The 11,490-nt window shown below is 40.5% G+C and overlaps 1 protein-coding gene across 3 annotated transcripts in view; it reads left to right on the top strand.

Annotated features, from left to right (window-relative positions):
* SVOPL (SVOP-like) overlaps nt 1-10,803 on the top strand; it is a 96,093-nt gene extending 85,290 nt beyond the window's left edge. For all 3 annotated transcript variants that reach the window (XM_010854926.1, XM_010854924.1, XM_010854925.1), the window contains 2 exons: nt 7,663-7,776; nt 10,206-10,803. In XM_010854926.1, the coding sequence (XP_010853228.1) occupies nt 7,663-7,776; nt 10,206-10,217 (126 nt within the window). In that variant the 3' untranslated portion in view covers nt 10,218-10,803. The remainder of the gene's footprint in view (nt 1-7,662; nt 7,777-10,205) is intronic.
* Nucleotides 10,804-11,490: the final 687 nt, after the last annotated feature.

The raw sequence follows: 11,490 nt of genomic DNA, 5'->3' as shown, positions 1-11,490 counted from the left end.
GCAGAGTACATCATGAGAAACGCTGGGCTGGAAGAAGCACAAGCTGGAATCAAGATTGCTGGGAGAAATATCAATAACCTCAGATATGCAGATGACATCACCCTTATGGCAGAAAGTGAAGAAGAACTAAAGAGCCTCTTGATGAAAGTGAAAGAGGAGAGTGAAAAAGTTGGCTTAAAGCTCAACATTCAGAAAACAAAGATCATGGCATCTAGCCCTATCACTTCATGGCAAATAGGTGGGGAAAAAATGGAAACAGTGAGAGACTTTATTTTCTTGGGCTCCAAAATCATTGCAGATGGTGACTGCAGCCATGCAATTAAAAGACGCTTGCTCCCTGGAAGAAAAGCTATGACAAACCTAGACATTAAAAGCAGAGATATCACTTTGCCGACAAAGGTCCATATGGTCAAAGCTATTGTTTGTTCAGTAGTCATGTATGGAATGTGCGTTTTGGACCATAAAGAAGGCTGAGCACTGAAAAACTGATGCTTTTGAACTGTGATGCTGGAGAAGTCTCTTGAGAGTCCCTTGGATGGCAGGGATTCAAACCAGTCATTCCTATAGGAAATCAACCCTGAATATTCTTGGATGGATTGATGCTGAAGCTCCCATGCTTTGGCCAAATGACGTGAAGAGCCAATTCATTGGAAAAGACCCTGATGCTGGGAAAGATTGAAGGCAGGAGGACAAGGGGACGGCAGAGGATGAGATGGTTGGATGGTATCACCGACTCAATGAACATGAGTTTGAACGAACTCCAGGGGATAGTGAAGGGCAGGGAAGCCGGGCGTGCTGTAGTCCATGGGGTCACAGAGAGTCATGACTGAGCGACTGAACAACAACCCATTTCACTTTTACCTCCTGCCACTGGCAACTACCAGTGTGTTCTCCGTATCTGTGAGAGTATTTGTTTTTTATTTCACATAAGGGAGATCATACAGTGTTTGTCTTTATTTGGCTTATTTCACTGAGCATTGTGCCCTTCAGGTCTATACAAGGAATTCCTTCCTTCCCGCCTTTATTTATGTATTTGACCATGCTGGGTCTTTGTTGCTGCACACAGGCTTTCTCTAGTTGCAGCAAGTGGCAGGCTACTCTTCGCTGTGGTGTGGAGGCTTCTCATTGCTGTGGCTTCTCTGGTTGCAGAGCACTGGCTCTAGGTGCGTGGGCATTGGTAGATGTAGCACGTGGGCTCAGTAGTTTTGATTCATGGGCTTTGTTGCCCTGAAACATGTGGGATATTCCCAGACTGGGGATTGAACTTGTGTCCCCTGCATTTGCAGGTGGATTCTTAACCACTGAATCACCAAGGAGGGCCCAGGTTCCTTGTTTTTTATAGCTCAATAATATCCCACTGTATATATCCATACTACATTTACTTTATATGCTCATCCACCCGTGGATTCTTGGGTTGTTTCTGTATTTTGGCTATTGCAAATAACACTGCAATGAACATGGGAGTGTAGATATTTCTTTAAGTGTTTTTGCTTCTTTTGGATAAATAGAACTGGAATTGCTGGATCATATGGTAGTTCTATTTTTAATTTTTTTGAGGAATTACTGTACTGTTTTCCATAGTGGCTGCATCAATTTGTAGCCCCACCATTGGTGAATATAGGGTGTAAAAGTTCAAAAGTATTCCCTTTTCTCCACATCCTTACCAACGCCTGTGATCTCTTGCCTTTTTGATACTAGCCATTCTAACATGTATGGGGTGATATCTCACTGTGGTTTTAATTTGCATTTCTTTGGTGATTAGTAATGTTGGGTATATTTTCATATACTTGCTGGCCATCTGTACGTCATCTTAGGAAAAATGTCTATCAGATCCTCTGCCCATTTGTAAATTGAATTGTTTTCTTGAGTTGTATGAGTTCTTTTCATATTTTGGATATTATTATTCATTCACTGGATATGGGGTATTAAAGTCCCCTACTATTTCTGTATTGCCATCTATTTCTCCCTTTAGATCTGTTAGCATTTGCTTTGTATATTTAGGTATTCCTGTATCGGGTACATAAGTATTTGTTGTATCCTCTCACAGGACTGACACCTTTATTACTATGTAATGACCTTCTTTGTGACTTCTTTTTTGTCTGGTAAGAGTATAGCTGTCTTAACGTTGGCTTTTCCATTAGCATGGAATACCGTTTTTGTTTTGTGCTACCATGAGGCTTACATAAGACATCTGAGAGATACAACAATTTATCTTTGATAGTGATTTAAGTATAGTGCTTTCCAAAGCACTACATTTTTACTCCCACCCACACTTTGGTTTTGATATGACAGTGTATCTATTTATGTCTTGTGTGTCCATTAACACATTATTGTAGTTACTTTTTATTACTTTTGGAGTGGGCAGAGGGAGAGCAGGAAGATGTGCCAGCCAGCCTCTAGGTCTCTGGAGAGGATTATAGTTGGTCCCTAGATGTGTGTTTAATTGGAAGCCTGCTGCTCGGGTTGCAGCTATGAAGATAAGCTACCAGGCCTCTTTCCAGAAAGATGTTTCAGTCTGCTGAGTCTCTGCTGCTGTGCGCTGGGGTGTAGGTAGTTAAGAATTCTTTCTCTGCTTATTATAATCTTGTGGGACATAGAAACAAACTCTGCTGGCCACCAGAGCCAGGCAATCAAGGGGTGTCCCCTGGGAAGTAGCCACAAAATTGGGACATGGTACATGTACAGAAGCTCCTTTCTGGGAGAAACCAGCGATCTGGAGCAAGACAGAAAGCACAGAGATGGCACCTGCCAGCCTCCATGTTTACAGACTATCTTTGCAGAATAGGTTCCTAGATGGATGTTGTTAAATTACCTCTGTGTGAGCTAGGGTAGATAGCTAGGTAGTCCTTGGGAGCACTCTAAGAACAATGCTCAGTTTATGATAGCCCGGTCTTGTGTGCCTCATGGATGCAAGCCCTGTTGGCTTTCAAAACTAGATGTTTTGGGGGCTCATCTCTCAGGTGCTGGTCTTAAAAGCTGTGCTGCCAGATGTGGGGTTCAAACCCATCACTCCTCATGGAGAAGCTCAAACTTGTGAGTTCTCCTCTTATCTTGCCTTGGAAATCCTATGGACAGAGGAGCCTGGTAGGCTACAGTTCAAAGGGTTGCAAAGAGTCAGACATGACTGAGCACCTAAGCATGAACTGGGGGAGGGTTCATGGTAAGATTGTGTCTCAGCCTGTCCCAGCCATCTTGATGTGGGTTTTTTTCTTTGCTTGATGTGTAGGAGTCATTAAGCTACTTTTGGGGTTTCTTTCAGAGGATATTGTTTTGTATGAGTTGTAGATTCAGTGTGTCCATGAGAGGAGGCGAGTTCATCTTGAACCCAAACCTTTATGAACTTTTTATAGCCTACTTTTGGCATGCAACAATATGTTCCAGTCATTTTTCATGCCAATGAAAATAAAAGTCAAGCCCTTTTTCATGCTGAAAAATGTCATTTTATGTGTACTCCAAATGTTACTTTAAATCACTTTATCAGTTCTGTGTAAATGTCTAGACTATTTGATATCTGTCGATTATAAACAAGTTATAAGCACCCTTGTGCTTACATTTTTATCCAAGTATGCAATTATCTCTTTAGGATAATTCTTAGAAATTGGATTGGTAGGTCAGGGGGTCTGCTCATTTTCCATTTTGATATACTGTGCTAAAATTCTCTTTAGGAAGATTGTGCCAAAGTGGTAGGCCCCACTGTGTCACATAATTGCCAACTGGTTTTGTTCATCTTTTTCATCTTTGCCAACCTTACCGACAATAAATGATATCCCTTTGTTATTATAATTCATATTTCTTCAATTAGGAATGAAACTGAATGGTCCTTTCATATTTTAATTGGGTGTCTACTTTGGCTTGCCCAGTCCTTGTCTTAAATTCAGTTTTAAAACATTGATTTGTGACCATCCTTCATACCTATAAAGTATTTTAGTTACTTTGCTAACATACTGCAGATATTCCCTCCAATTTTTTGTCTTTCATTCCTATTTATGCTCCCCTTTCTTTGTACAGGAACTTAAAGTTCATAGGCAGTCAAATATATCAATATGTTTATTTACAGTGTCTGGGTTCTGTGATTAGAATGATAAGGATACATATCTCTTTATTTCCAGTCTTTCTATGGCCTTGTGTTTTTTTGGGAGAAAGGGTGTGTAAGCTTAAATTTTTTTTTTTGCTGTATTGCATGGCATATGGGATCTTAGTTCCCCCACCAGGGATCAAACCTATGCCCCCTGCAGTCAAAGCATGAGTCTTAACCTCTGTTCTGCCAGGAAAGTCTCTAAACTTTTTACTGAAGTATAACAATACGTGAAACGTGAAATTCTAGATGTTCAAGCTGGTTTTAGAAAAAGCAGAGGAACCAGAGATCAAATTGCCAAGATCTGCTGGATCATTGAAAAAGCAAGAGGGTTTCAGAAAAAACATCTATTTCTGGTTTATTGATTATGTCAAAGCCTTTGACTATGTGGACAACAACAAATGGTGGAAAATTCTGAAAGAGATGGGAATACCAGACCACCTGACCTGCCTCTTGAGAAATTTCTATGCAGGTCAGGAAGCAACAGTTAGAACTGGACATGGACCAACAGACTGGTTCCAAATAGGAAAAGGAGTCCGTCAAGGCTGTATATTGTCACCCTGCTTATTTAACTTATATGCAGAGTACATCATGAGAAACGCTGGGCTGGAGGAAGCAAAAGCTGGAATCAATATTGCCAGAAGAAATAGCAATAACCTCAGATATGCAGATGACACCACCCTTATGGCAGAAAGTGAAGAAGAACTAAAGAGCCTCTTAATGAAAATGAAAGAGGAGAGAAAAAGTTGGCTTAAAGCTCAACATTCAGAAAACGAAGATCATGGCATCTGGTCCCATCACTTCATGGCAAATAGATGGAGAAACACTGGAAACAGTGGCTGCCTTTATTTTTGGGGGCTGCAAAATCACTGCAGATGGTGATTGCAGCCATGAAATTAAAAGGCACTTACTCCTTGGAAGGAAAGTTATGACCAACCTAGACAGCATATTAAAAACCAGAGACATTACTTTGTCAACAAAGGTCCATCTAGTCAAGGCTATGGTTTATCCAATAGTCATGTATGGATGTGAGAGTTGGACTATAAAGAAAACTGAGCGCTGAAGAATTGATGCTTTTGAACTGTGGTGTCGAAGACTCTCGAGAGTCCCTTGGACCGCAAGGAGATCCAACAAGTCCATCCTAAAGGAAATCAGTCCTGAATATTCATTGGAAGGACTGATGCTGAAGCTGAAACTCCAAATACTTTGGCTACCTCATGTGAAGAGTTGACTCATTGGAAAAGGCTCTGATGCTGGGAAAGACTGAAGGCGGGAGGAGAAGGGGATGACAGAGAATGAGATGGTTGGATGGCATCACTAACTCAATGGGCATGAGTTTGAGTAAACTCCAGGAGTTGGTGATGGACAGGAAGGCTTGGCATGCTGCAGTCCATGGGGTTGCAAAGAGTCGGACACTGAGCGACTGAACTGAACATACTTATGTGTGCTCAGTAGTGTCTGATTCTCTGAGACCCCGTGGACTGTAGCTTGCCCGGCTCCTCTGTCCATGGGATTCTCCAGGCAAGAATACTGCAGTGGGTTGCCATGCCCTCCTCCAGGGGATCTTCCTGACCCAGGGATGGAACCTGTGTCTCCTGCATTGGCAGGCAGATTCTTTACCACTGAGCCATCTTTGAAGCCCCCATAACATGCATGTAAAAGTGTTCAAATCATTAAGTCTACAACTTCATTTTCACAAAGTGATATGCATCCCAGATTCTAACCCAGAAATCCCTGCTCTGATATGCCCTCTTTCAGGCCATTATAGTATCAAAGTGTGAGGTCAATGCAGGAAACAACTTTATGATTTCCTGAATGGCAGCCCAGTTGTCCCTACACTATTTATTGAATACCCTGTTTTTTACTCATGGATTAGAACTGTCTGCTTATATTCCCACAATTACTTGGTCTATTTCTAGCTTTGCTATTTTAGTCCATTGATCTGTCTGGTTTCATCACTGTCATATTCTTTTCATTAGTCAGATGGGGTTTATAGTATATTTTCAAATCTGGATGTGTATGCCCCACCTCACTGCTATTCTTTCTCAAATAACCTTTAGGATCATTTATTTGCAATGTGCCTCCCTTGTCAGCCCAAATCCTATTACGATTCTAATTGTTAATTCATTAAATGTATCAGTTCATTTAGGAAAATTTGACTTTTTTCTCTTAATGTTGCCTTCCCATGTAAAAACAAGGTTTTTCTCTCCATTTATTCCATGTTCCTTGCTGGGATTTTATTGTTTTCTTCAAATAGATCTTGTACATCTTGTTATGTTTATTCTTAGGCATTTTAAGGCTTTTCATTATTATTGCAAATAGATTTTTTCATTATAACTTCTAGTCTAACATTTTAATTAGTTAATTGTAGAGAGGCAGTTTTTTGTCTATGGATTTTCAAACAGCTTACTGAACCCCTTCCAGTGGGTTTCCATTTGATTCTCATGAGTTTTTCAGGTTTATCATTATACATGTCATGATTCCAATCTATCCCTGCATATTGAATCTTTTGGTCAGCATGTTAAGATTCCATAGCTTGCAGACTGTAAAACTCCATTTCCTCTTCTCTCCAGCCACACTACTTAAAAGAGTTCTTTCTCTTCACTGTATTCATTTCTTTCCCCTACTCAGTCCTCCTGTCCCAACCTGGCTGCAACCATCCTGACCCCACCAAAATGCTTCTTGCTATGGTCTCTCTGGTTCCACATCTCCAAATACAATTGTCATTTTAACCGTCCATCTCGCGGGACGGCTCCCTCTCATGGATTCTGATGGCCATGTCCTCGTGCTCTCACCTTCCCATGGCACCCATCACCTTGCAGTCTTTCTCCTGCATCTTTGCTGCTCTTTCTGAATCCATGGTTCCCCCACCTCTGCAATTTATTATTGAGAATTCTTATTGCTCAACATTAGACCCTCATCTTTTCATATTTTTACTCTCTACTTTTAGCACCCATTGATGATTTTTACCTGAATCAATTCTTAGTGTGGTGGTTATATAATGACTTTCTGTCATTTCTTCTACATTTATTGGTTGGGATTCTTCTATAAAACACATGGAGGCTGAACAACAAGCTGCTGAATAACCAACAAATCACAGAAGAAATCAAAAGGCAGGACCTAGACACTACATCTAGTCCCAAAAGACTTCCTCCTGGTTCATCCTGTCAGAACTGAAGAGGGCAAGTTGACTTTTAGCAGAGGGAGGTATTGCAGGAAAGGAGATGGTTACTGGTTAAGCAAGCTGAATTAGTATGAGAAGGGGTAGGAAAACAGGCGGCTCTCATCTTCCCCGGGTATTGGTTTGCCCAGTGATACCCAAGGGGTGGGTGCAGGGAGAAGTCTGACCTGGCCGGTGCATGTTAACATCACTCCCAGCTTCTGGAAGAGTTGCACAAAATGTCTACAAAAGCTTGGCCCAAATAAATACTAGATCTAGGATGTCAGAATTGCACAATTTGCAGAATGGCTGCAAAGCCTTTCATTTGTGTATTTGGTGGGATGAATCCTTATTTTCCCTTTGGCATGAAGATCAGTGGAAACGTGACTGGGGTGCAGTATATTGAGTCATTCCTTGTGCTTTGCAGGTTCTTATGAGCGCATCGTTCCTGGGGGCCTTGTGTCTCTTCGCGTCTGTCTGTGTGGTGTGTGCCATTTCTGCATTTACTCTCCCCATTGAGACCAAAGGACGGGCCCTACAGGTAAGTGATGTGGGAATCTAAGTAGTCTCCTTTTGACAAAAGGAAATGTGCTTGGAGTAGGAAAATTCTTTTAAGTAGAGGTGATAATGCCCAAGCCTGTGCTCACACAAGGGTACATTTGTTTAGCAGGTTCCAGTAGAAAAACTGGGTATCCAGTGCTCTTCCATGTAACTTTGAGCAGTATACTGATTATTCACTTCAAACCTTTGCTTCCTGTAAAGCTTGAACTGGGACTAAATGAGTATTACTGATACTTCAGCATTCTACCCTTTCCACTTTTCTTCTGTATAGAAGCAGTGCTGCAGAGCTAAACGTGGCCATAGGGTCAGAAACAGCTGTTTGCATTGCCTGTAGGATCACAGAATCTTTCCTTTTGGTCCCGCTATCTTCCCCCCCGTTTTTTCAACTGCCCATGGTAAGAGTGGAGGCAAAAACTTCCACACTGCACCAGCTGCCATCCAATACTGACAGTCAGACACAAAGTACACAAAAAGAAGTATAATGTGTGCTCCTGGGGGCAAAGTTGTATCAGGGACAGCTTCTCCTAGCCCTCTGCCCTTACGGTTGGCTGTTTCCCTGCCTTAAATACAAAGCTTATTGCTGGCAGGCAAGGGCATGTGTGTACACGCACACATGGGAAATGGGGAGAACAGCTGAGGTTAGTATATACAGTGGACTCCTGAACAGGGGTCAGGACACCAACCTTCCAGGCTGTCAAAGCCTGCAGTATTAAAAACTTAATCTTCAGTGTCCACAGTTCCTCACATCTGCAGATTCAACCAACCATGAACTACAGATCATACAGTACTAGAATATTTACAGTTGGAAAAAAATCCACGTAAAAGTGGACCTGCACAATTCAACCCCATGCTGTTTGAGAGTTAACTATAGTTTGGTGGATCTGAGCTGCCCCATCTAAATGGGACTGTGAAATCATCGTGCTTGTTTGGCTGAATGCAGCCTGCCCTCTCCCATATGCTATTTATAGTGAATCGTGGGCACATGTTAATTATTTGTCCTGGTACAGATGTGTTTTGTTGTCTGAGTAGTTGGAAAACACTACTGAGTAAAGAGGGGGAAAGCACAACACGCTAGTGTCAATTTTTTCTTGTCCTAGATTCAAGATGTGTTATTGTTTTCCCTTTAACTTTTAATCTTTTAATCACAGATTAGATAACTTGCTAAGTAATTAGAAATTTACGGCTTTGTTTAGGTTCCTTACTTGGAAAGGTGACCTAATCACTGAATCCTTAAAACCAGGGATTGTATTAGGTGATTCAGATGATTCCTTTTAATCTTAAATAATAGGATTATCACACTCTTCACACAGTTGAGGAAAGTAAGGTAAGGGAAAGTTAAGTAACTTGTATAAAGGAACATGCTAAATACAGAGGGACTGGAATTTAAACTAGATTGCAGAATTAAGTGGTGCTACATCTTATGCTAATTTTCTATGGTGGTGGTTTTTTAAAGTAGCAATAATATGTATAAAATGAAATCTGGCTCATCATCTCACGTGCTTTATGGATTTCCGATTCAAGTCATATGCTGCTGCTAAGTCGCTTCAGTCGTGTCCGACTCTGTGCGACCCCACAGACGGCAGCCCATCAGGCTCCTCTGTCCCTGGGATTCTCCAGGCAAGAACACTGGAGTGGGTTGCCATTTCCTTCTCCAGTGCATGAAAGTGGAAAGTGAAAGTGAAGTCGCTTAGTCGTGCCGGACTCTTAGTGACCCCATGGACTGCAGCCCACCAGGCTCCTCCGTCCGTGGGACTTTCCAGGCAAGAGTACTGGAGTGGGGTCAAGTCATATGAGCCACTGACAAAAACCATTCCCTTTTCTGTTGATTGAAATGAAATTATTTTACATGTCTGTTTATAAGACTTAATATCAGTTCCTACAACTTTCATATGCAGATCCAATAAATATATTTGTGTGGGAATATAGCCCTTGATGGCTCTGCTACTCAATGGCTGTATGTCTTCAGGCAAATCTCAAAAGGTGTATGTCTGTATCTCAGTGTTGTGAGCACTTAACATATGAAACTATCTATTAACTGATACAGTAAAACTTCTAAAAATGTTTAAAACATGCCCTAAATTTTACCTTTCAACAGGATCCCAAATAATTTGAATGAACCAACCTGGCCAATAGTTAATAGTAGTAATTCCACTTTAGAATTACTTTAAAAACTTATTTTGATGGACCTAGTAAAGAATTAAAAAAAGAAGGTAAGTATAATGTGATTTTTTCCCCTGAATTATATCTGTAATTGAATTATAAAAGGACTATTGCATTGTCAGGTACACAGGTAAAAATGTTAGACCTTTAATTCTTTATTAAAGAACCTCCTGTTACTAGTTTTCACTGCCAGATAGCTGAATGTGAAGACTTCAAAAAAATTAAATGTATTATCTATTCTTTCTCCAGCAAATTAAATGAAGATCTGCAAATCTATGTCTACCAAAGAAGAAAAATGTATTTTCACCTTCACAAAGAGCTGTGGCACATTTAAAAATACCTGGTTTAATTTTGGTATACTACTTGGTAGTTAAGAAATTGATCATGTATGTTTGAAAAACAAGAGGATGAAATAAGTTATCTGTATATATAGTCTCTTAGGGAAGAGATCAATACAGAAGTTTCATAAAATATACATTAAGGTTGGTGAGGGATATCTAGGAGAGATGGGGAGGGAGAAGCTGGCTTTCATTGCTTGGCATCAAGTCTGTTCATGTTTATATGAATAAGTAATAAGTATCAGACAAAACCTATACTTGATATTCTCCCATGAGGTATACAGCAAAAGCTGTATTAAAATTTTGTAGCTAAGACATGAGTTTGAGGTGGTATCATTAAGCCTTTCAAAATAGAAGTCATCAAATTCAATTATAATTAGCATACTTAAATTGTGACCTCCATACTTTATAATGAAAATTACTTATTCATAAAAGAATGTACTTAAATTCATTGCAATCTTGTGTATAAAATAACCAAAGTAGCTGGGAATAAACTTTTTCCCATTCTATTTTGACTCTAATTTCATTACAGTATAGCAAGCTTTTCTACATGATGTAATTATATGCCCTTTGGAGAACAACCATGTGCGTGCATATCATACCTGTGCACACAGGTATGCTGTGGAAGAAAAACACCACGTTATTACATTTAGTCTTTTGTTGCTCTTTGGATTTACGGTAGACTTCTTAAAAGAGGAATCCATACCCAATGACTTGACTCCCCTACTCCTTCCACCCCCATTTTGCAATGGGAAAAAAAATAGAATTTGTTGCTACAATGATGAAGTGTCCCTGGACTGGCGAACTATGTGTATGCAAATCATTCCTATTTGAACTACAGGCACAAATGGCTTAAAGTCAGGAAAATGTCTATAAAGGGCCAGAGAATAAACATTTCAGATTCTGAGCTACATATGGTCTCTGTCAACAGCCCTCGCCAGCCTTTAAAAATGTTAACATTATTAGCTCTCAGGCTGTAATAAAAGGAGGTCATAGGCTGAATTTGGCTAACAGGCCATAGTGGTTTTTTTGAAGTAAGTTTGAAGGCTTAATTAAGATGGAGCCACTCCTGCCCAGGTGCCATGTCAGCAAACCAAAACTTAAATAAGCTGCATGTCCCTGTAAATGGTCTGCTTGACCAGAAACACAGTACAGCCAGTTGGCCAGACACCAAGCCAAATGTGGCTCTCTACTCA

Source organism: Bison bison, unplaced genomic scaffold (assembly GCF_000754665.1).
Source record: "Bison bison bison isolate TAMUID 2011002044 unplaced genomic scaffold, Bison_UMD1.0 scf7180017864352, whole genome shotgun sequence".
Classification (NCBI taxonomy): Eukaryota; Metazoa; Chordata; class Mammalia; order Artiodactyla; family Bovidae; genus Bison; species Bison bison.
The sequence above is the reverse complement of the archived record's forward strand: the minus strand, read 5'-3'. Positions and strand labels throughout refer to the sequence as shown.